The 25,923-nt window shown below is 44.3% G+C and overlaps 1 protein-coding gene and 2 long non-coding RNA genes across 5 annotated transcripts in view; all 3 read left to right on the top strand.

Moving 5' to 3' along the window:
- The window catches only part of LOC115158830 (insulin receptor-like), a 178,533-nt gene extending 166,514 nt beyond the window's left edge, over positions 1-12,019 (top strand). For 2 of the 3 annotated variants that reach the window (XM_029708185.1, XM_029708184.1), the window contains 10 exons: positions 2,736-3,019; positions 3,569-3,717; positions 5,674-5,830; positions 6,112-6,208; positions 6,384-6,451; positions 6,581-6,810; positions 9,517-9,790; positions 10,171-10,300; positions 10,755-10,889; positions 11,149-12,019. In XM_029708185.1, coding sequence (XP_029564045.1) covers positions 2,736-3,019; positions 3,569-3,717; positions 5,674-5,830; positions 6,112-6,208; positions 6,384-6,451; positions 6,581-6,810; positions 9,517-9,790; positions 10,171-10,300; positions 10,755-10,889; positions 11,149-11,509 — 1,885 coding nt within the window. In that variant the 3' untranslated portion in view covers positions 11,510-12,019. The remainder of the gene's footprint in view (positions 1-2,735; positions 3,020-3,568; positions 3,718-5,673; positions 5,831-6,111; positions 6,209-6,383; positions 6,452-6,580; positions 6,811-9,516; positions 9,791-10,170; positions 10,301-10,754; positions 10,890-11,148) is intronic. The other variant, XM_029708186.1, reaches the window with a different exon arrangement.
- LOC115158832 (uncharacterized) lies at positions 3,783-5,325 on the top strand. The gene is made up of 2 exons (XR_003868747.1): positions 3,783-4,546; positions 4,695-5,325. It is a non-coding gene; the product is annotated as an uncharacterized LOC115158832 (long non-coding RNA).
- Positions 12,020-19,679: 7,660 nt separating the features above from the next.
- On the top strand, positions 19,680-20,073 carry LOC115158829 (uncharacterized). The gene is made up of 2 exons (XR_003868745.1): positions 19,680-19,793; positions 19,854-20,073. It is a non-coding gene; the product is annotated as an uncharacterized LOC115158829 (long non-coding RNA).
- The last annotated feature ends 5,850 nt before the right edge of the window (positions 20,074-25,923 follow it).

The raw sequence follows: 25,923 nt of genomic DNA, 5'->3' as shown, positions 1-25,923 counted from the left end.
CCCGTCTGTGGTGCCGTCTGTCCGTCTGTGGTGCTGTCTGTCCGTCCGTCCGTCTGTATGTGGGGCCGTCTCTGTCTGTCTGTCTGTCTGTCTGGGGCCGTCTCTGTCTGTCCATCTGTCTGTGGGGCCGTCTCTGTCTGTCTGTCTGTCTGTCTGTCTGTCTGTCTGTCTGTCTGTCTGTCTGTCTGTGGGGCCGTCTCTGTCTGTCTGTCTGTCTGTCTGTCTGTCTGTCTGTGGGGCCGTCTCTGTCTGTCTGGGGCCGTCTCTGTCTGTCTGTCTGTCTGACTGTCTGTCTGGGGCCGTCTCTGTCTGTCCGTCTGTCTGTGGGGCCGTCTCTGTCTGTCTGTCTGTCTGTCTGTCTGTCTGTCTGTCTGTCTGTCTGTCTGTCTGTGGGGCCGTCTCTGTCTGTCTGTCTGTCTGTCTGTCTGTCTGTCTGTGGGGCCGTCTCTGTCTGTCTGGGGCCGTCTCTGTCTGTCTGTCTGTCTGTCTGTCTGTCTGTCTGTCTGTCTGTCTGGGGCCGTCTCTGTCTGTCTGTCTGTCTGTCTGTCTGTCTGGGGCCGTCTCTGTCTGTCCGTCTGTCTGTCTGTCTGTGGGGCCGTCTCTGTCTGTCTGTCCGTCCGTCCGTGGTGCTGTCTCTGTCCGTCTGTCTGTCCATCGGTGCAGTCTGTCTGTCGGGCTGGGGCTTGGACGTGGGGCTGTCTGTCTGTCTGTCGGTTTGTCTGTGGTGCTGTCTGTCTGTTTGTCTGTGGTGCTGTCTGTCTATCAATGCATCACCAACACTCTGTCACAGCCAGCGTTCTGAAGACTCACTGTGACATCATAACTGTGGGCTCAGCCAGGCAGCCAGCGTTCTGAAGACTCACGGTGACAGATAGATAAAGCTACTATGCTGATGTCACCCTGCCTGCTGAGAAAGAAGTTGCCTCAGTCTAACCACGTGATCTGATCTAGCATCAGATTACCATCCCAAAATTTCAACCTCAACTATTAGGAAGAAAAAGCTGCTGTTGGACCCAGAGGGAAGTTGGAACTTCCCTCTACTCTCTGCAGTAGTAGGGTCATACTTGCTTGTTTATCTGGATCCCCATTTAGCTTTTGTAGAATAGCAGCAGCTACTCTTCCTGGGGGTCCACATAAAAACACAGAACATGACAAGAACAGTCACACAAATTAAAAATACAATGATATACAAACAATACAACTAAACTGTAGCTGCCATAGAAATAGATGATATGTATATGGATTCTCCTGTATCAGCCTCAACCTGTTCTGTTCTCAACACTGCTCAGTCTGTATTCAACTCAGACTTAAACAAACCTAGTGACTGGCTGGCTGCTGGGCGAGCGGAAGAGTCCGTGGCTCCATCTGTTGGTGATGAGTGGAACTGCAGCCTGTTTACCCGGCTGACTATGGAGGAGTCAAATCAAATTGTATTAGTCACATGCTCCGAATACAACAGATGTGATCTTACAGTGAAATGCTTACTTACGAGCCCCTAACCAACAACGCAGTTAAAAAAAACCAAGTAATTAAAGAACAGCAGTAAATTAGTAATAACGAGGCTATATACAGGGGGTACCGGTACAGAGTCAGTGTGGAGGCTATATACAGGGGGGTACCGGTATAGAGTCAATGTGGAGGCTATATACAGGGGGTACCGGTATAGAGTCAATGTGGAGGCTATATACAGGGGTGTACCGGTACAGAGTCAATGTGGAGGCTATATACAGGGGGTACCGGTACAGAGTCAATGTGGAGGCTATATACAGGGGGTACCGGTATAGAGTCAATGTGGAGGCTATATACAGGGGGTACCGGTATAGAGTCAATGTGGAGGCTATATACAGGGGGTACCGGTACAGAGTCAATGTGGAGGCTATATACAGGGGGTACCGGTACAGAGTCAATGTGGAGGCTATATACAGGGGGTACCGGTACCGAGTCAATGTGGAGGCTATATACAGGGTGTTACGGTACAGAGTTAATGTGGAGGCTATATACAGGGGGTACCGGTACAGAGTTAATGTGGAGACTATATACAGGGGGGTACCGGTACAGAGTCAATGTGGAGGCTATATACAGGGGGTATCGGTACAGAGTCAATGTGGAGGCTATATACAGGGGGTACCGGTACAGAGTCAATATGTGGGGGGCACTGGTAAGTTGCGGTAATATGTACATGTAGGTAGAGTTATTCAAGTGACTATGTATAGATGACAACAGAGAGTAGCAGCGGTATAAAAGAAGGGGGGGACAATGTAAATTGTCCGGGTAGCCATTTGATTAGATGTTCAGGAGTCTTATGGCTTGGGGGTAGAAGCTGTTTAGAAGCCTCTTGGACCTAGACTTGGCGCTCCGAGTCAGTAGATTGGTGTTGTAAAAGTCAGGCTGAGTTAAATGACATTGTGACCAGAGGACAAGACTACTTACCATAGACTCACAGCGCCTCTCTCTCTCTCTCTCTTCACCTAACCTTGCATGGAGAAGAGTAGGTCAACTCATGTGAATTGGTTAAACACCTTTTGATTTAGGTGCTGTGTTGGGTTGTTAAAATGTCTTTCTAGTTTGGAGAAACTAACGTTGGTCTTCAGCAGAGGTCTGTATGGTAGGTAGGTTAGTCCCATAGGACAACCAGGACATTGGTTATTGTGAACGTTTACAATTACTTTCCTTCGCTCTTTGTTACCGTGTAAAACGCCTCGTCTCACCTGGCTTCTCCCCCCTTTCTTCCTCAGACCGTCTCGTCGGCGCCGCTCAGTGGGTGTGGCCAACGCCACCCTGCCTCGCTTCCTGACCACTCCCCCCACCCTGCCCAACGCGTCGACCACGCCCAGCCCAGAGGGCGAGGGGGCGGAGGGCTCCAAGGTGACACTTGTGGTGTTCGCCAAGGAGTGGACTGTCATCTCCAACCTGCGCCACTTCACCAGCTACCAGATAGAGATCCATGTTTGTAACCACCCCTCTGACTCCCAACGCTGCAGCATGGCCACTTACGTCAGCGCCCGCACCATGCCCGAGGGTAAGGCTGTACACAGTCACACACACTAACAGACTACAGCATGCCCGAGGGTAAGGCTGTACACAGTCACACACACTAACAGACTACAGCATGCCCGAGGGTAAGGCTGTACACAGTCACACACACTAACAGACTACAGCATGCCCGAGGGTAAGGCTGTACACAGTCACACACACTAACAGACTACAGCATGCCCTAGGGTAAGGCTGTACACAGTCACACACACTAACAGACTACAGCATGCCCGAGGGTAAGGCTGTACACAGTCACACACACTAACAGACTACAGCATGCCCGAGGGTAAGGCTGTACACAGTCACACACACTAACAGACTACAGCATGCCCGAGGGTAAGGCTGTACACAGTCACACAGACTACAGCATGCCCGAGGGTAAGGCTGTACACAGTCACACACACTAACAGACTACAGCATGCCCGAGGGTAAGGCTGTACACACACACTAACAGACTACAGCATGCCCGAGGGTAAGGCTGTACACAGTCACACACACTAATGATGGTTCTGCCTGTGTTCTCCTCTCCCTGCAGAGAAAGCTGATGACATTGTGGGCCAGGTGAGCCATGAGATTGTGTTGGAGAACCCAGACTCTGTCCACATCAAGTGGCTGGAGCCCAAAGCCCCCAACGGCATGATCATTCTGTATGAGATCAACTACAGGAGGATAGGTGACCCTGAGGTCAGTACCAATACTGGAATCAACTACAGGAGGATGGATAGGTGACCCTGAGGTCAGTACCAATACTAGAATCAGCTACAGGAGGATAGGTGACCCTGAGGTCAGTACCAATACTAGAATCAACTACAGGAGGATAGGTGACCCTGAGGTCAGTACCAATACTAGAATCAGCTACAGGAGGATAGGAGACCCTGAGGTCAGTACCAATACTAGAATCAACTGCAGGAGGATAGGTGACCCTGAGGTCAGTACCAATACTAGAATCAGCTACAGGAGGATAGGAGACCCTGATGTCAGTACCAATACTAGAATCAGCTACAGGAGGATAGGAGACCCTGAGGTCAGTACCAATACTAGAATCAGCTACAGGAGGATAGGAGACCCTGAGGTCAGTACCAATACTAGAATCAGCTACAGGAGGATGGATAGGTGACCCTGAGGTCAGTACCAATACTAGAATCAACTACAGGAGGATAGGAGACCCTGAGGTCAGTACCAATACTACAATCAACTACAGGAGGATGGATAGGTGACCGTGAGGTCAGTACCAATACTAGAATCAACTACAGGAGGATAGGAGACCCTGAGGTCAGTACCAATACTAGAATCAACTACAGGAGGATATGTGACCCTGAGGTCAGTACCAATACTAGAATCAACTGCAGGAGGATGGATAGGTGACCCTGAGGTCAGTACCAATACTAGAATCAACTGCAGGAGGATAGGAAACCCTGAGGTCAGTACCAATACTAGAATCAACTGCAGGAGGATGGATAGGTGACCCTGAGGTCAGTACCAATACTAGAATCAACTACAGGAGGATGGATAGGTGACCCTGAGGTCAGTACCAATACTAGAATCAGCTACAGGAGGATGGATAGGTGACCCTGAGGTCAGTACCAATACTAGAATCAACTACAGGAGGATAGGAGACCCTGAGGTCAGTACCAATACTAGAATCAACTGCAGGAGGATAGGTGACCCTGAGGTCAGTACCAATACTAGAATCAACTACAGGAGGATAGGAGACCCTGAGGTCAGTACCAATACTAGAATCAACTACAGGAGGATGGATAGGTGACCCTGAGGTCAGTACCAATACTAGAATCAAATAATTGTTTCTATCAATCCATTTCTTTCTTGTTTTGGATGTTTGTTGACTTGAGTTTACAGAGTAGTCATTTGTAGGTGTTTGGATAGAAAAGGGACGTGACGGGGGTTATTTGGGGGACTATTTTGTGCCAGGATTAGTTTATTAGGTGCATTCCTGGTTGCTACCGTCTGAATTTGATATTGGCAAGTTGTTTTTTAACCATATTGTCAGGGCTCATAATCATGGTCTTGTGCATTATGCTGAAAAACATCCACAGCCATTATGAAAGAAAATCTATGATTTGTCTATAGTTCTGATTGTCACCCCCTGTACAGTGTGTGTGTGTGTGTGTGTGTGTGTGTATGTGTGTGTGTGTGTTTATTGCTGTGGTAAATGTGTGGACTCATCACTCATTGGTATTCACTACTGCACCGTCTGACCCAGGGAGCCTGTAGTAGATCTGTTACCATGGCGATAGAAACAGGAACTGCACCCCCTCCCCTCGTGTAAACAAATAGATATCTCAGTAACCAAGGAATTAAGAGCTTTGATTCCTTCTGCAATGACAATGCATTGCACTTTTTACTGACAGTGGCTTAAAGAAATCTGGACAAATATTTAATTGTGAAAGGTAATCACGTATGCTTCTTGTTGTATGTAGATAATATATTGACAAGATTGAGTGTTAGTATGCTAGGTTGAAAGCTGTTTGATTCACAGACTTTGTTGTTACGGCTAGGGAAGCCTTGTCTATTATAAACCCTGGTACTCACAGTCACACCCTTTTATACTACACTATGTGTGATTGAATGGAATTACTTTGCTATAACAACTCTCTAACCGTGTAGTGATCTGTGTTCCAGGAGCTGCATCACTGCGTGTCCAGGAAGACCTACGCCCAGATTGGAGGCTGCAGACTGCGTGTGGTGCATCCTGGGAACTACACTGTGAAGATCCGTGCCACCTCACTGGCAGGAAATGGCTCCTGGACTAAACCCACCTATTTCTTCATGCCCGACAGTAAGTCCTGCCCGCCTGGGCCAATGTACTTACTTTGTCTGGAATTATATATATTGTTTTGCGATATATTTATTGTTAATTTTTTATTTATTTCACACGGGTCAGAAAAACATGACAGTAAAAGAACATCACTTCACACACACACACACACACACACACACACACACACACACACACACAACAACAACAGGCTACAGAGGAACACAGCGTACTCTGGACACATTTGAACAGTTCATGTTGCCATGACTGTGACTGACGAATGGCTGCTGTGTTTGTTGCAGAGGACATCGTTTCACTGAACATTATCATTGGCCCAGTCATCTGCTTCATCCTGCTGCTCTTCGTGGGAGGCGGAGTCTTGATGGTCTATAAGAAGAAGTAAGACTTGATTGATTTAGATTTTTTTTTTGGTATCAATTTATTTATTTAGCCTTTATCTGGTAAATTTATTTTACCAGGCAGGTAACAAATTATTATTTACAATGATGGCTTGGCAAGACAAATAAACAAATATGCAAGGATATCTTTGACTCTTCTTTTGACTGTGTATCAGACAAATTGAGGGACCAACTGGACCTCTGATCGCCTCGTCCAACCCGGAGTACCTGAGCGCTAGCGACGGTAAGGACAACCGCAAACCGTTCCAGAGGGTTTTGTTTTCCAGTGAGGTGGTGTGTGTGCTAAAAAAAAACACTCTAGTACATTAAGTAGTGAAGTAAAATGAGAACTTTGTTCCCTTGTGTGGTGTAGTGTACATACCGGATGACTGGGAGGTGGCGAGGGAAAAGATCAACATCCTGAAGGAGCTGGGTCAGGGCTCGTTTGGCATGGTCTACGAGGGCGTCGCCAAGGACATCGTGAAGGGCGAGCCGGACACGCGCGTGGCAGTGAAGACGGTCAACGAGTCGGCCAGTCTGAGAGAGAGGATAGAGTTCCTCAACGAAGCCTCCGTCATGAAGGCCTTCAGCTGTCACCACGTGGTAAGAAACCTATTCATTCACTTTCATTATTAACTATTGTATAATATATTACCTTCAGAATATGTACTGCACATGGCACGACGCTCCTCACCTCCGCTTTGTCAACAAAACAATAACAACGGCGATGGGGTGAACATTGGCGCTGGTTTCCCTGCTGTGGATTCCATCTTTATATTGAGTAGATTTTCTCAAGTTATTATGTAGAGAAATGTATATATCTTTTAATGTTCTTAACTCTCCCTGTTCTCTCTGTCTGTAGTGTGGTGACTAACTCTCCCTGTTCTCTCTCTCTGTCTGTAGTGTAGTGACTAAGTCTCCCTGTTCTCTCTGTCTGTAGTGGTGACTAACTCTCCCTGTTCTGTCTGTAGTGGTGACTAACTCTCCCTGTTCTCTCTGTCTGTAGTGGTGACTAACACTCCCTGTTCTCTCTGTCTGTAGTGTAGTGACTAAGTCTCCCTGTTCTCTCTGTCTGTAGTGTAGTGTGGTGACTAAGTCTCCCTGTTCTCTCTGTCTGTAGTGGTGACTAACACTCCCTGTTCTCTCTGTCTGTAGTGTAGTGACTAAATCTCCCTGTTCTCTCTGTCTGTAGTGTAGTGTAGTGACTAAGTCTCCCTGTTCTCTCTCTCTGTCTGTAGTGTGGTGACTAAGTCTCCCTGTTCTCTCTCTCTGTCTGTAGTGTGGTGACTAAGTCTCCCTGTTCTCTCTGTCTGTAGTGTAGTGACTAACTCTCCCTGTTCTCTCTGTCTGTAGTGTAGTGACTAAGTCTCCCTGTTCTCTCTGTCTATAGTGTAGTGTAGTGACTAAGTCTCCCTGTTCTCTCTGTCTGTAGTGTAGTGACTAAGTCTCCCTGTTCTCTCTGTCTGTAGTGTAGTGACTAACTCTCCCTGTTCTCTCTGTCTGTAGTGTAGTGACTAACTCTCCCTGTTCTCTCTGTCTGTAGTGTAGTGACTAAGTCTCCCTGTTCTCTCTGTCTATAGTGTAGTGTAGTGACTAAGTCTCCCTGTTCTCTCTGTCTGTAGTGTGGTGACTAAGTCTCCCTGTTCTCTCTGTCTGTAGTGTAGTGACTAACTCTCCCTGTTCTCTCTGTCTGTAGTGTAGTGTAGTGACTAAGTCTCCCTGTTCTCTCTGTCTGTAGTGTAGTGTAGTGACTAGGTCTCCCTGTTCTCTCTGTCTGTAGTGTAGTGACTAAGTCTCCCTGTTCTCTCTGTCTGTAGTGTAGTGACTAACTCTCCCTGTTCTCTCTGTCTGTAGTGTAGTGTGGTGACTAAGTCTCCCTGTTCTCTCTGTCTGTAGTGTAGTGACTAACTCTCCCTGTTCTCTCTGTCTGTAGTGTAGTGACTAACTCTCCCTGTTCTCTCTGTCTGTAGTGTAGTGACTAAGTCTCCCTGTTCTCTCTGTCTGTAGTGTAGTGACTAAGTCTCCCTGTTCTCTCTGTCTGTAGTGTAGTGACTAGGTCTCCCTGTTCTCTCTGTCAGTAGTGTAGTGACTAACTCTCCCTGTTCTCTCTGTCTGTAGTGTAGTGACTAACTCTCCCTGTTCTCTCTGTCTGTAGTGTAGTGACTAACTCTCCCTGTTCTCTCTGTCTGTAGTGTAGTGACTAAGTCTCCCTGTTCTCTCTGTCTGTAGTGTAGTGACTAACTCTCCCTGTTCTCTCTGTCTGTAGTGTAGTGACTAAGTCTCCCTGTTCTCTCTGTCTGTAGTGTAGTGACTAAGTCTCCCTGTTCTCTCTGTCTGTAGTGTAGTGACTAGGTCTCCCTGTTCTCTCTGTCAGTAGTGTAGTGACTAACTCTCCCTGTTCTCTCTGTCTGTAGTGTAGTGACTAACTCTCCCTGTTCTCTCTGTCTGTAGTGTAGTGACTAACTCTCCCTGTTCTCTCTGTCTGTAGTGTAGTGACTAACTCTCCCTGTTCTCTCTGTCTGTAGTGTAGTGACTAACTCTCCCTGTTCTCTCTGTCTGTAGTGTAGTGTGGTGACTAAGTCTCCCTGTTCTCTCTGTCTGTAGTGTAGTGACTAACTCTCCCTGTTCTCTCTCTCTGTCTGTAGTGTGGTGACTAAGTCTCCCTGTTCTCTCTGTCTGTAGTGTAGTGACTAAGTCTCCCTGTTCTCTCTGTCTGTAGTGTAGTGACTAACTCTCCCTGTTCTCTGTCTGTAGTGTAGTGACTAAGTCTCCCTGTTCTCTCTGTCTGTAGTGTAGTGACTAACTCTCCCTGTTCTCTCTGTCTGTAGTGTAGTGACTAACTCTCCCTGTTCTCTCTGTCTGTAGTGTAGTGACTAACTCTCCCTGTTCTCTCTGTCTGTAGTGTAGTGACTAAGTCTCCCTGTTCTCTCTGTCTGTAGTGTAGTGACTAGGTCTCCCTGTTCTCTCTGTCAGTAGTGTAGTGACTAACTCTCCCTGTTCTCTCTGTCTGTAGTGTAGTGACTAACTCTCCCTGTTCTCTCTGTCTGTAGTGTAGTGACTAACTCTCCCTGTTCTCTCTGTCTGTAGTGTAGTGACTAAGTCTCCCTGTTCTCTCTGTCTGTAGTGTAGTGACTAACTCTCCCTGTTCTCTCTGTCTGTAGTGTAGTGACTAAGTCTCCCTGTTCTCTCTGTCTGTAGTGTAGTGACTAACTCTCCCTGTTCTCTCTGTCTGTAGTGTAGTGACTAACTCTCTCTGTTCTCTCTGTCTGTAGTGTAGTGACTAAATCTCCCTGTTCTCTCTGTCTGTAGGTGCGTCTGCTGGGTGTGGTGTCTAAGGGCCAGCCCACCCTGGTGGTGATGGAGCTGATGACCCATGGAGATCTGAAGAGCTTCCTGCGGGCCCTCCGCCCAGACTCCGAGAGTAACCCCACAGGGAAGCCACCTCCCACACTGAAAGAGATGATCCAGATGTCAGGAGAGATAGCAGACGGCATGGCCTACCTCAACGCCAAGAAGTTTGTCCACAGAGATCTAGCTGCCAGGAACTGCATGGTGGCTGAGGACAACACCGTCAAGATCGGAGGTACAGTACATTAAGACTGTACCAAACATGTGATTTTCTCTGTGATGATACAGTACATTAAGACTGTACCAAACATGTGATACTCTCTGTGATGATACAGTACATTAAGACTGTACCAAACATGTGATACTCTCTGTGATGATACAGTACATTAAGACTGTACCAAACATGTGATACTCTCTGTGATGATACAGTACATTAAGACTGTACCAAACATGTGATTCACTCTGTGATGCTTCAGTTTCAACAAGTACATCATGACTGGTGAATGAGACTTGGGTTAATAATTCAGGAGTGGTGGAATGCTGTATTGTAACAACGTGGCTCGTGTGCGCCTGTGGTTGATATATATATATATATACACGACTCTGTTTCTCCAGACTTTGGTATGACCAGAGATATCTACGAGACGGACTACTACCGCAAGGGAGGGAAGGGTCTGCTCCCTGTAAGGTGGATGGCTCCTGAGTCGCTCAAGGACGGAGTGTTCACCGCTCATTCAGACTGCTGGTGAGGAAGATACTCCTGGGATGCCACTGATGTCAGAAGGGCCTGTCTGCTGGATATGTTTCATCCACGCTATTCAATCTCCTGATAGCAAGAACCTATTTTATTTCATTTTTTTGTGTTGAGAGAAGGAACATCTTTCTCCAGTCCCTCCCCCCCTGTTCCAACCCCCTTTATGTCTACAGTAACTCTGTCAGCACTGTTTTATTCAGTTGTTACACTAGTCCAGGGGGGATTCAAATCTAACCCTAGTTACGGCCTACGAGATCCAGACTACTGCTGGTTTGCTGTTCTACCTGATGATTAATTGTCCCAGGTCTAAATCAGACCCGTAAACGGTTAAATAAAGCAGATGAACTGGTTTCAAGGCCCACTAGTCTTTTATTTCCTTATTCACATCTTGTTTTGTTGTCTTGAGATAATATCTATCTGGTAATGTCTGTCTGTCTGACCCCAGGTCGTTTGGCGTGGTGTTGTGGGAGGTCAGTACACTGGCAGAGCAGCCGTACCAGGGCCTGTCCAATGAACAGGTCCTTAAGTTCGTCATGGACGGAGGATACTTGGACAGACCAGAGAACTGTGAACAGAGGATGTAAGTGTCTCAAACACTAGACTTTTAGTGCATCGTGGGATCTGTTGTCTTTTACATTGATATCCACTACCAAGCATACAAAGTACATTATGTATATTATTTTGACTTGGTTAACAGTTTGAGTTACCACCTACTACATGCATACAATATTCCAGGGCTAGTTGTGCTTCAATGGGGACTAACCGAGGTGAGCGGCTTGTGCATAGAGCCCATAGATTCTCATTCATTATCCATCTTTCTCCCTCTCCTCCTCCCTCAGCCACAACCTGATGTCTATGTGCTGGCAGTACAACCCCAAGATGCGTCCCACCTTCCAGGAAATCATTGAGATGTTGAAGGAGGACCTTCACCCCAGCTTCCAGGAGGTGTCCTTCTTCTACAGCGAGGAGAACAAGCTCCCGGAGTCGGAGGAGTTTGACTTGGACCTGGAAAACATGGAGAGTATCCCGCTGGACCCATCGTCCTACTCCCAGAGAGAGGACAGAGACAGTCTGTCCAGAGATGAGGGACCTAGTCAGGGCCTGAGGGGCAATTACGAGGAACACGTGCCCTACACGCACATGAACGGTGGCAAGAAAAACGGACGAATCTTATCGTTGCCCAGATCCAGCCCTTCCTAACATTTTCTCTTCTTTTCAGCTCCTTTGTTCTATCGTTTTCTAATTATTTTTTGTATTATATTACTCTTTCAGAAGCCCTTAAAAAAAAACAGATCTCAGGACTTTTTTTTATTTCTTCCTCACAGCTGCCAAGCATGGCGGCACAGGATGCAAACCTTTTGGTATATGTTGAGACATTTTCGCATTTATCCAGAATCATCTACTACAACTTTCTACTCTCTTTATTTTGTTTTCACAATTGCCAAGTTTCCAGGACTGGTCGCTGGAAAAATAAAAAACTGTGAACACACAGCTTAAAGAACCATAAGGCTGCTTATGATCCAAACCTCTTTCTCTCTCTCTCTTCCCCCCCTCTCCCCAGGCTGTCCCATCTCTCCTCCATTCTCCTGTTTCGTTTTCAACTGAAAATGTTTTCAGATAGTGGCCTTTTTATACGTGGCCTATAAACAAAGAAGTGTATCAATGCTTGTATTCTTTTCCTTTGAACAATGACTAAACAGTTTGGAATTATGGGATGGCATAGACTCTCTCCTAGAACAAATATCTATTTGTAGAGGGAAATGTCTTTTTTTTCTGCAGAATGCTAAACTTCACAGATTATTGTGGTGTTTGGTGAATAGTTGTAATTTATTCGCTTTTTTTTTGTCTCATCTCTTTGTTTTATTTCTGTGTCCTCGCGTTATGGCTGAAGGATATTTAAACAGTTAAAGTTGGACAAAACAGTTCCTTCGACTGACCAATAGCTGCTGCTTTGATATATTTTAGTGGGTATAGAATATATATAGAATATACAGTACCAGTCAAAAGTTTGGAGACACCTACTCATTCCAGGGTTTTTCTTTATTTTAACTTTTTTCTACATTGTAGAAAAGTAGTGGAGACATCAAAACTATGAAATAACATATAATCATGTAGTAACCAAAAAAGTGTTAAACAAATCAAACTATATTTTATATTTGAGATTCTTCAAAGTAGCCACCCTTTGCCTTGATGACAGCTTTGCACACTCTTGGCATTCTCTCAACCAGTTTCATGAGGAATGCTTTTCCAACAGTCTTGAAGGAGTTCCCACATATGCTGAGCAGTTGTTGGCTGCTTTTCCTTCACTCTGCGGTCCAACTCATCCCAAACCATCTCAATTGGGTTGAGGTCGGGTGATTGTGGAGGCCAGGTCATCTGATGCAGCACTCCATCACTCTCCTTGGTCAAATAGCACTTACACAGCCTGGAAATATGTTTGGGGTCATTGTCCTGTTGAAAAACAAATGATAGACCCACTAAGCGCAAACCAGATGGGATGGTGTATCGCTGCAGAATGCTGTGGTAGCCATGCTGGTTAAGTGTGCCTTGAATTCTAAATAAATCACAGACAGTGTCACCAGCAAAGCACCATCACACCTCCTCCATGCTTCACGGTGGGAACCACACAGGCGGAAATAATCTGTTCACCTACTCTGCGTCTCACAAAGACACGGCGGTTGGAACCAAAAATCTCAAATTTGGACTCATCAGACCAAAGGACAGATTTCCACCGGTCTAATGTCCATTGCTCATGTTTTTTGGCATAAGCAAGTCTCTTCTTCTTATTGGTGTCCTTTAGTAGTGGTTTCTTTGCAGCAATTTGACCATGAAGGCCTGATTCACGCAGTCACCTCTGAACAGTTGATGTTGAGATGTGTCTGTTACTTGAACTCTGTAGCATTTATTTTGGCTGCATTCTGAGGCTGGTAACTCTAATGAACTTATCCTCTGTAACAGAGGTAACTCTGGGTCTTCCTTTCCTGTGGCGGTCCTCATGAGAGCCAGTTTCATTGTAGCGCTTGATGGTTTTTGCGACTGCACTTGAAGAAACTTTAAAAGTTCTTGACATTTTCCGCTTTGACTGACCTTCATGTCTTATAATGATGGACTGTTGTTTCTCTTTGCTTATTTCAGCTGTTCTTGCCATGATATGGACTTGGTCTTTTACCAAATAGGGCAGTATACCACGCTCAAACGCATTAAGAAGGAAAGAAATTCCACCAATTAACTTTTAACAAGTCACACCTGTTAATTGAAATGCATTCCAGGTGACTACCTCATGAAGCTGGTTAAGAGAATGCCAAGAGTGTGCAAAGCTGTCATCAAGGCAAAGGGTGGCTACTTTGAAGAATCTCAAATATAAAATATATTTTGATTTGTTTAACACTTTTTTGGTTACTACATGATTCCATATGTGTTATTTAATAGTTTTGATGTCTTCACTATTATTCTACAATGTAGAAAATAGTAAAGAATTAAAATAAAAACTCTGAAATGAGTAGGTGTGTTCAAACTTTTGACTGGTTTTGTATATAGTATATATGGAATATTGTTTTTTTTATATCAATATTTTATATATAATATATACGATATTTATGTTCTTGTAAATAGTTAATGTTTTCATCTGAGGCTTTCCTGGTAAGATGTTCTTATTTTATTCTTAATGTTTCTAATCCTGGAAATGACACACAGATGGTCACAAGGGATTTCACTTCTCTGTCCAACCCTCAGGAGAACCCTGTTCTCCTCGGCATCAAAGGGCAGCCCACCATTTTAGAAAAATCATGGCATCTTTCAAATGCTGTTCTTCGGTCAGTGGAAGAGTTTGGGTGGTAATTCTGCTCCAACTGAAACTCCTTGGTTTCCTACCTGTTGTATCTTTGGTCCGATGGAACCATGGTCTAGACGTCATGTTATCTGTCATTGAACATTGATGTGACTATATTAATTTCTCTTATCTATGGTTGATCATTAGCGATCTATTGATTGGTTGGTATTATCAGTGGGGCTAGAGATGTGATGTCTGCTTGCTTGGACAGACATCTTGTCTTGTCCTGATGATTGTACTTCATTGTCTTGTTCTATTGGTCGGGGTGCTTGTAGGGTTATAGGTCAGAGGAGACTCATCTATATCTCACCTGAGCTGACTGGAGATTGGGGCAGTGGCCTGTATAGGTGGATGTATTGTAAGAGCCCGTAGCATCAGTACTTTGGAGATTGATCCCCCTGCAGTACTTTATATATTTTTTTAATATATTTTTTTTATTTTACAAGGCAAGTCAGTTAAGAACAAATTCTTATTTTCAATGACAGCCTAGGAACAGTGGGTTAACTGGCTTGTTCAGGGGCAGAACGACAGATGTTTACCTGGTCAGCTCGGGGAAACGATCTTGCAACTTTTCGGTTACTAGTCCAACGCTCTAACATTAAATTTTACATTTTAGTCATTTAGCAGAGGCTCTTATCCAGAGCGACTTACAGTAGTGAATGCATACATTTCATACAATTTCATACTTTAAAAAAAAAACTTTTTTCTTCTCCCTACTGGTCCCCCGTGGGAATCGAACCCACAACCCTGGCGTTGCAAACACCATGCTCTACCAACTGAACCACTAGGCTACCTGCCGCCCCATGAGTGGCTACCTGGCATCATCTCTACTCTTTCACAGCCCTGTGTCCTCATACGACTAGGTTTGTTGTGACCCTACCATCACCCTTCACCCCCTCCCCACGTAACAACAGAACGTTTTGACAGCCCATTGGCTGTACTGCTCGCTGACACAGGAAGGAGGTCACAATCAGGCTGCTGGTGGAATTTTCCATGTTACTGTGGTTGAGTGCTTTTGATCAGAACGTTCTGGAAAGTTCCTATTGCATTCCGAGACTACAGCGGGCGGCAGAGAGAGAGAGGAGCAGTTAGATGGTGTATGTGTTGGGGTTAGTGGAGCGAAGCGGGGGTGGTGGTGGTGGGGGGGGGGGCTGTGACTATTAATCCTATTACATCCCCTCTATCACATGTAGTGTGTGAGTCAGGAAATGCTGTACACCCCCCCCCCCCCCTCCCCCCTGACATTCCGCTATCGACGCTGTGGTCCGTCGCGTTCTATTAGGACTACCCGTGTGCCCGTTATTCACAACCCTCCCTCCCTCCCACCCTAAAGTAAAAGATATTGAACTCAATCCCACACCTCACCAAACCGTTTCCATTTTGTAACTTTTCGCTCAAATATCTAAAGATGGGTCATGAAGTTGTTAACCTCTGTCCGTGTACAGTCATATTGTTCCCAACAGACATCACAACATTCCTGTCAGCTTTTCCCAGCACAAGACTAAGCCCTGATTTAAAATAATAATAATAATTAAACACACACACAATCACACACACATACATTCTATCTGATGGAAACCACACATTGGTGTTAACGACAGAGGTTGATTGAGAAGTGTCTACATAGCATTTCAATTGAGAAGCACAAATAACCCGATCGTTAGTGGTTTACACACATTTCTCCCTCCCTCTAGCCTAAGGCAGCGATACTCGTCGTCTGTTGTCAGAAGCATCGATAAGGGACAGAAAAACACACTGGAGCTAAGAGCAAGTCAATCTGGTCTCCATTCATCCACTCAGCACTTTGAACCTGGTGTTTAGAGCTTAGTGTTATTAAACCTAACCCACCCATTCATCATCGCCCAGTTATCTCTGTTAACCTTGTCTGCCTGTCTGCCTGTCTGCCTGTCTGAGATGGTGGAATCGTTACCTCGTCAGCCTCCAGCCAGTGTCTTCTCAACCAACCACAAACCAGAGGGATGGATGTACTGTTGTACAGGCTGGTTACTGTTAGTTTGTTTGGCATAAACACTCGTGTGTGTGTGTTTGTGTGTGTGTGTGTGTGTGTGTGTGTGTGTGTGTGTGTGTGTGTGTACATACATATTAGACAGAGGGAGAGAAATATGACTCTTAGATGGGAGCTAAACCCATAAACGTAAATACCAAGTTGTTTGGAGATGACGAGGTGTTTAGAGATGTTGGAAAAGATATGACCGTTGCTACTTAAAGTTCTATCTATCTGTTGCTATGGGGAACTTCAGCTAGTGAGAGGGCTTTGTGGGCTTGATGTTGGTCTGTTGTAAAGGTGAATGGCAAGTCCACAGAGTATGAATGGAGTTTTAAGTTGAAGCTGTTAAAACCACCATTTTGATTCTCGACAATTCAAGATGTTAAAAAAAAAATCTGTTCCAATCTCATGCTTTTGGTGGGTGTTTATCTCTACATATGACCAGTCCAGATAGTTAAATGGTGGGTGATTATCTCTACATATGACCAGTCCAGATAGTTAAATGGTGGGTGTTTATCTCTACATATGACCAGTCCAGATAGTTAAATGGTGGGTGTTTATCTCTACATATGACCAGTCCAGATAGTTAAATGGTGGGTGTTTATCTCTACATATGACCAGTCCAGATAGTTAAATGGTGGGTGTTTATCTCTACATATGACCAGTCCAGATAGTTAAATGGTGGGTGATTATCTCTACATATGACCAGTCCAGATAGTTAAATGGTGGGTGTTTATCTCTACATATGACCAGTCCAGATAGTTAAATGGTGGGTGTTTATCTCTACATATGACCAGTCCAGATAGTTAAATGGTGGGTGATTATCTCTACATATGACCAGTCCAGATAGTTAAATGGTGGGTGTTTATCTCTACATATGACCAGTCCAGATAGTTAAATGGTGGGTGATTATCTCTACATATGACCAGTCCAGATAGTTAAATGGTGGGTGATTATCTCTACATATGACCAGTCCAGATAGTTAAATGGTGGGTGTTTATCTCTACATATGACCAGTCCAGATAGTTAAATGGTGGGTGTTTATCTCTACATATGACCAGTCCAGATAGTTAAATGGTGGGTGTTTATCTCTACATATGACCAAATCACCATATCTTTAAGAAATGATAGATAATTCATATTTTATTTATTTTATTATGATGATCGTTGTCATTGTACAAAAATACCCAGTTTAGCTTTTTAGTGAAAGGTTTTTTAAATGTTGAAAGTCAGGTAAAAACAGAGACTATTTTGTTAACAGTAGAGCTATAAATCAGAAGGAGTTGGTAGTTGTCTGTGTGTTTGACCACAGTCTACCTCAGGAGTTTTGGAGGAATCACTACAGCATCTCTCTCCGTCATATCCCATCAGTCGTTATCTCTGCAGCTCAATCAGAGGCCCGGGACACCGTCCACCCGTGACCCCTGCTGTGACAGCATCATACCGTGACAAGAATGCCATCACAATATAGAATCCCACAAGGTCCAACTCAAACAGCAAGTTTTCACTCCATGTCAAGTCAGTCATCTTTACAACCAAGTAGATGAATCCCCAGTGTAGTGTAAAGCACAACCTCAAAGCGTTTTTAAACATGGCCACAAACTCTGATTTAAGTAGTAATGTTAGCTGTTACTGGAACGGGTAAATCGGGCGAGAATGTGGTGTTCTGGCTACTCTTTGACTGGTGATAATCATGCAGGAAAGGTTGGCTTCCCACTCTCTTTATTTGCGTAGCAGCTCAGAATCCCTAAGCATCAGGTTTGGTTTGATGTCCTTTTGAAATGAACAGTTTCCTAGTTTATCATACCCACTAGCTAGGTCATAGTTGCTCTACTTATCTACATATATTGTTCTAGGAAATAATTAATTCATTTTAGCTTTTTATAGAAATTCTTCATCAAGACCGAGTCGTCCAAATCATGAATGCGTATCTCTTGATCACAAACATACAGCCAAAGTCTTCTATAGCTCAGCTATGTCTTGGTCATGCTGTTCATCGTCAACAGAATAGATGTTCTCCTCGATGGGTGGAGGTGGGTGGAGGTGGGTAAGATGGGTGGAGGTGGGTGAGGTGGAGGTGGGTGGGTAAGATGGGTGGAGATGGGTGAGGTGGGTGGAGGTGTATCTCTCTGAGTTCCTTGTCTGCTCAAGTCAGTCATACGGGACGGCATTCAGGCTTGAGGCTTTTTTTAATGCATCTTCCAGAAGTGTTTTTTTATTTCTCTGTCGTCAGTTTGCATTTATGTTGTATGTATTATTTTTCTACTGTGAAAATAGGTTATTATATCAACGCCAACGCCGCGGTCTGTGTGGACACTTGCATGCCTCCGCTGCTTAAAGGACTTCCCTGAGAGAGCTGGACTAGGACAATCCTGTGTGCCATAATAAACAGAAAAATGCATTCTAGATTGTAACTTCTCAGGGAGGCATGAGTTGTGCAGGGGGTTTGAGGGTGGAAGGAGCTACCTACCTGTCTGACCTGAAGTGGAGGTTCTCTTGTCATCCAAGCAAATTATCTTTTTTTTGTGGGGAGATGTAGCCAACAAGTTGTCAACAAACAAACAAACAGCTGACCCTTTGTGAATCAATATTTTTTTCAGCTCTTCAAGATTATAGACATGATGATTAAATGAAAGCTTGTTATCGTTGTGATCCATGGTGTTCACTGCCACCAGGTGGCTGGATGTGAAAGTGCAGCAGCTGGACCGGCGCTCGTAGCCAGGGCTCTGTCCCATAGTGCCTTGCTCAGACTGACCGCCCTCCTCCCTCCTGACTACACAGCCAGCCAGACCCTCAGTGCCCTGGACTGGACTAGTCTGGATTAGTCTGCCCCGGGACTGGACTAGTCTGGACTAGACTGCTCCGGGGCTGGACTAGTCTGGAATGCTATGTACTGGACGAGACTGCCCTGGGACTGGACTAGTCTGGAATGCTCTGTACTAGACTAGACTGCTCTGGACTGGACTAATCTGTGTCTTCTCATCACCAATAGTCAAGGAATAAACCCCCAACGAACCCCCACAGCAGGAGAATACTGGAGTAGTAACACATGATGTATTCTAAGACAGGAGAGAGGCGCCTTCTGTAACTCATGGTTCCAATCAGAGGGAGGTAACACGTCCAGCTTGGCTGGATTGATGATTCATCATATTACACTGTGTTGGGCTAATTATGTTAACGATATTCATGGTTTAGCCAAAAATGTTGAACTTCTTGTCTCTACTTGGGCGAAGCTCTGGCTTGTTTTGTGCATGAATCCAAACCCCCAGCTGATAGTTTGTTAATTTGATGCTAATAGAATTGTGTATCTCAGCCAACTCGCTTTGTTGATTAAAACACAACACCCAAAGCACATGGGATCATCTATAATTAGCAACAATTGAATGCATGACATGGGAGAATAGAACTCCCATTTTTAAAATGCATACTGTTCATTTTGTATTAAAACGAATCAAAACTTTAACTGTAAATAGCAGCAGATATCCCTGAAAAATATAAGCACTTGATTTAGGAAAATGTAGTTTTAGTTTAAACTCTGATAACCTAAACATGTGGTTTGCCAGAGCACGCTAGTGATCCAGCAGCAGGTTAAACTCTGATAACCTAAACATGTGGTTTGCCAGAGCACGCTAGTGATCCAGCAGCAGGTTAAACTCTGATAACCTAAACATGTGGTTTGCCAGAGCACGCTAGTGATCCAGCAGCAGGTTAACCATCATTCTGTGTATTGTTTCAAAAATAAAAAAGTATTACATTTAGAGATGTTGATTAATATTTTAAATTTTGTGCCAAAATAGAGGGCAAATACAATTACTTTTCTGACTGTAAACTTTTACTACTCTTGTACATGATTGAATTTTAACATTGTTATCAATGTATATAACTTTTTCTAAATAAAAAAATCAACATTTTTTGCTCATGACACTACCCCGCTGCGCTGTGCAGATGAAAGTTCTGTAGATGTATTATGGAGCAGCATAACTCTGACTAGATGAACTACATGTGTATCATGACATGTGTGGTCTGATCATGTTCTTTCCCATTCTAAATACATGTTGCCATGGTTTTACTGACCCCCCCCCCCCCCAGAATCACAATAGCATGCCAGTTATCTGTTTTATCTTTTTTTAGAAATTATTTTATTTTTTATTATTATTATTATATCTCAAAATATCGCCCTTTGTAATGTTATGGAATGAAATGTCCTTGTTTCAGACCAACAGCTTACAGAAAAGGCATATTGCTTTTTCGATGTGAAAAACTGGAAAAGACCACTAGAGGAAATCCTAGTAAATAAATATAAAACATAATATGTATCAGAATCAAAGGTTCTATCCTAATCTAATGTGGGGCGGCAGGTAGCCTAGTGGTTAGAGCGATGGGCAGGTAGCCTAGTGGTTAGAGCGATGGGCAGGTAGCCTAGTGGTTAGAGCGATGGGCAGGTAGCCCAGTGGTTAGAGCGATGGGCAGGTAGCCCAGTGGTTAGAGCGATGGGCAGGTAGCCTAGTGGTTAGAGCGATGGGTAGGTAGCCTAGTGGTTAGAGCGATGGGCAGGTAGCCTAGTGGTTAGAGCGATGGGCAGGTAGCCTAGTGGTTAGAGCGATGGGCCAGTAACCAAAAGGTTGCTGGATCGATTCCCCGAGCTGACAAGGTAAAAATCTGTCGTTCTGCCCCTGAACAAGGCAGTTATCCCACTGTTCCACGGTAGGCCGTCATTGTAAATAAGAATTTGTTCGTAACTGACTTGCCTAGTTAAATAAAAGGTTAAATAAAAAAATGACAATTAAAGACTGCCAAGCCATTTAACATGACCATGGAGCAGTATGAAGAAAACCACCGTAAGCTATGTATTTTGTACAATGTCTGTTAGTGGTGTAATGAAATGTACGTGTGTGTAAAGTGGTCGTTTAAAGAAAGAGTCACCGTTTTTTTTTTTTTTTACTGATTCGGCCAACTAGTCTACATCTACATACATCCACAGGTGTAATAATGATATATTTGCCCTTGCTGAAACAGTTTTTTTGTGTTTTTGTTTATTCAGTGTCAAGTCAACAAGGTTACTGATGCAAACAGATGTGCTGGAGGGTAAAGGGGTACAGTATAGTAGTGGTGGGGGTGGCCATGATAATATTGAGGGTTTAGGGGGTAAAGGGGTTTAGTAGTGGTGGGGGTGACCATGATGATATTGAGGGTTTAGGGGGTAAAGGGGTTTAGTAGTGGTGGGGGTGGTCATGATGATATTGAGGGTTTAGGGGGTAAAGGGGTTTAGTAGTGGTGGGGGTGGCCATGATGATATTGAGGGTTTAGGGGGTAAAGGGGTTTAGTAGTGGTGGGGGTGGCCATGATGATATTGAGGGTTTAGGGGGTAAAGGGGTTTAGTAGTGGTGGGAGTGGTCATGATGATATTGAGGGTTTAGGGGGTAAAGGGGTTTAGTAGTGGTGGGGGTGGCCATGATGATATTGAGGGTTTAGGGGGTAAAGGGTTTTAGTAGTGGTGGGGGTGGCCATGATGATATTGAGGGTTTAGGGGGTAAAGGGGTTTAGTAGTGATGGGGTGGTCATGATGATATTGAGGGTTTAGGGGGTAAAGGGGTTTAGTAGTGGTGGGGGTGGCCATGATGATATTGAGGGTTTAGTAGTGGTGGGGGTGGTCATGATGATATTGAGGGTTTAGGGGGTAAAGGGGTTTAGTAGTGGTGGGGGTGGCCATGATGATATTGAGGGTTTAGTAGTGGTGGGGGTGGTCATGATGATATTGAGGGTTTAGAGGGTAAAGGGGTTTAGTAGTGGTGGGGGTGGCCATGATGATATTGAGGGTTTAGGGGGTAAAGGGGTTTAGTAGTGGTGGGGGTGGCCATGATGATATTGAGGGTTTAGGGGGTAAAGGGGTTTAGTAGTGGTGGGGGTGGCCATGATAATATTGAGGGTTTAGGGGGTAAAGGGGTTTAGTAGTGGTGGGGGTGGTCATGATGATATTGAGGGTTTAGGGGGTAAAGGGGTTTAGTAGTGGTGGGGGTGGCCATGATGATATTGAGGGTTTAGGGGGTAAAGGGGTTTAGTAGTGGTGGGGGTGACCATGATGATATTGAGGGTTTAGGGGGTAAAGGGGTTTAGTAGTGATGGGGGTGGTCATGATGATATTGAGGGTTTAGGGGGTAAAGGGGTTTAGTAGTGGTGGGAGTGGTCATGATGATATTGAGGGTTTAGGGGGTAAAGGGGTTTAGTAGTGGTGGGAGTGGTCATGATGATATTGAGGGTTTAGGGGGTAAAGGGGTTTAGTAGTGATGGGGGTGGTCATGATGATATTGAGGGTTTAGGGGGTAAAGGGGTTTAGTAGTGATGGGGGGTGGCCATGATGATATTGAGGGTTTAGGGGGTAAAGGGGTTTAGTAGTGGTGGGGGTGGCCATGATGATATTGAGGGTTTAGGGGGTAAAGGGGTTTAGTAGTGATGGGGGTGGTCATGATGATATTGAGGGTTTAGGGGGTAAAGGGGTTTAGTAGTGATGGGGGTGGCCATGATGATATTGAGGGTTTAGGGGGTAAAGGGGTTTAGTAGTGGTGGGGGTGGCCATGATGATATTGAGGGTTTAGGGGGTAAAGGGGTTTAGTAGTGATGGGGGTGGCCATGATGATATTGAGGGTTTAGTAGTGATGGGGGTGGTCATGATGATATTGAGGGTTTAGGGGGTAAAGGGGTTTAGTAGTGATGGGGGTGGCCATGATGATATTGAGGGTTTAGTAGTGATGGGGGTGGTCATGATGATATTGAGGGTTTAGAGGGTAAAGGGGAGTCACGCTGTCTTGTCGGCGGTCTGCTCCAGTTTACACAGCTCGCTAGATGTTAGTCTCTCACTAGCCCCTGTGTGTGTCTGTAGGTGGAGTTGTCTCGCTATCGTCCTTGGTTGAAGTCTTGCCATGGGTTTTGTTTCTTTGTGTTGTGACTGCTGCTCCTTCTCCCTCTGTGCACATAGATGGCTCCAGAATGCTGTGTGTAAGCTGGCAGGATACATGCCTCTTTATGAGCCTCTGTGCACATAGATGGCTCCAGAATGCTGTGTGTAAGCTGGCAGGATACATGCCTCTTTATGAGCCTCTGTGCACATAGATGGCTCCAGAATGCCGTGTGTAAGCTGGCAGGATACATGCCTCTTTATGAGCCTATGTGCACATAGATGGCTCCAGAATGCTGTGTGTAAGCTGGCAGGATACATGCCTCTTTATGAGCCTCTGTGCACATAGATGGCTCCAGAATGCTGTGTGTAAGCTGGCAGGATACATGCCTCTTTATGAGCCTCTGTGCACATAGATGGCTCCAGAATGCTGTGTGTAAGCTGGCAGGATACATGCCTCTTTATGAGCCTCTGCCATGATAGAAGATGTATCAATGAAGAATACATCAGTACATCACAGTGCCTTCAGCCAGTATTCACACTGCTTGACTTTTTCCCACTTTTTGGTTGTGTTAGACTGAATTTAAAATGGATGGAGAGATATATATATATATATATATATATGAATTGTAACAGACCTACTCACACTACCCCATAATGTCAAAGTAGAAAATGTTTTTAGACATTTTTACAAATTAATGAAAAATGAAACCCTGTAATGTCTTGTCAAATATTCAACCCTTTCCTCAGTCCACATGAGTTCAGGACCACAAAGGGCCTTAAAGTCAGAGCAAGTTGCATGGACTCACTCTGTGTGCAATAACAGTGTTTAACATGATGTTTGAATCACTACCTCCTCTCTGAACCCCACACATACAATTATCTGTAAGGTCCCTCAGTCAAGCAGTGGATTTAAAAACACAGATTCAACCACAAAGACCAGGGAGGTTTTCCAATGTCTCACAAAGAAGGGCACCTATTGGTAGATGGGGAAAAATAAAAAAGCAGACATTGAATATCCCTTTGAGCATGGTGTAGTTATTAGTTACACTTTGGATGGTGTATCAATACACCCAGTCACTACAAAGATACAGGCGACCTTCCTAACTCAGTTGCCAGAGAGGAAGGAAACTGCTCAGTGATTTCACCATGAGGCCAAGGATGACTTTAAAACCGTTTCAGAGCTTAATGGTTTTGATAGGAGAAAACTGAGGATGGATCAACAATATATTATATTGTAGTTACTCCACAATACAAACCTAATTGACAGGGTGAAAAGAAGAAAGCCTGTACATGCATCCTGTTTGCAACAAGGCACTAAAGTAGTCCTGCAAAAATATTGGCACAACAACTTTTTGTCCTGAATACAAAGTGTTATGTTTGGGGAAAATCCAATACAACACATTACTGAATAGCGCACTCCATATTTTCAAGCATCATGTCATGGTTATGCTTGTAATCGTTAAGTACTGGGGAGTTATTCAGGATAAAAAAAGAAACGGCTGGAGCTAAGCACAGACAGAATCCTAGAGGGAGGAAAACCTGGTTCAGTCTGCTTTCCACCAGACACTGGGAGATGAATTCACCTTTCAGCAGGACAATAACCAAAAACACAAGGCCAAATCTATACTGGAGATGAATTCACCTTTCAGCAGGACAATAACCAAAAACACAAGGGCAAATCTATGCTGCAGTTGCTTACCAAGATTGAATGTTCCGCAAAATGTGGAATAAGTCAAGGGGTATCGAATACTTTCTGAAGACACTATCTATAGCTACATTATTTGTCACATAGATGCGTATTCAGGTGACGTGTATCACACCCACGTACAACAACAAAGATGGCTACATCCCTACACTGGATCGACATGTACCTTTATGTATATCACATATAGAAATATCATATTCACTCTCTTGTCACAATAACACACACACACGTACAGGATCAAAATGTGCCATGACTAAATAACACTTGACAATGTTGTTTTTTTTCTTCTGTTTTCAAGGAAAGCCAAGCAGTGACATGTACAGTAAATGTTGGAATAATATGAAAATCTTGCTTTGTGTAAATTATTCAACAATTAACTGTTTAATATTAAAATGATGAATATTAATTTATTGGAGAATGTGTTTCTTCTTATGCTCCTTAGCCTCAGTGTATTTGAGGAATATGTTTCAGGCGTAATGAACTCTTGTGTCCTGCTCATGATGACACTAAATCAGCACATTTTCACATTTTTAAGGTCAAAAAGCGTCAAGCGTAAGTTCAAATGTTAACAAACCCTCTCCAGATGCTACAGCAGCGGCAATGTTTTCCGTTTCGACCTGATCCGCTAGTATCTGCCAATCTGTTTGTACGGTACTCGGATTTTACTACAGGAGTACAACTAGGGAGTTTTATATACTATGACAGTGATATGTGGTTGTCTCACCAAGCTACCTTTTTAAGATGAATGAACTAACTGTAAGTCGATCTGGATAAGAGCGTCTGCTAAACGACGAACACGCAGGTGGAACAACAGAACATTAGCTATTCTCAAATTCCATGGTTTCATTTTCACTTGAGACACTGTACTAAGGTCAGTTTTGCATTTCCCCTTTCCCCCTCCCCTGGTAGGATTTGGAAAGTGTACGCTGATCCTGGATCTGTGCATAAGGTCAACTTGGACTAACCGGACCAACTGATGCATAACTGAATATGATCATGGTGTGACCTCTATTCAGCCATGTAAATACAGTCCTGTAGAATCACAGGGGTATTTACTAAAATAAGGATTGATGAGTTAGCCAGTTAAAAAACAACCAGAAATTACTTTAGATTTTTCTGATTCATTAAGAAAGCTTAACTTGGATATGTGATTTTGGTTGTTTGAGACCATGCCCAT

This window comes from Salmo trutta, chromosome 22, assembly GCF_901001165.1.
Source record: "Salmo trutta chromosome 22, fSalTru1.1, whole genome shotgun sequence".
Lineage (NCBI taxonomy): Eukaryota > Metazoa > Chordata > Actinopteri > Salmoniformes > Salmonidae > Salmo > Salmo trutta.
The sequence above is the reverse complement of the archived record's forward strand: the minus strand, read 5'-3'. Positions and strand labels throughout refer to the sequence as shown.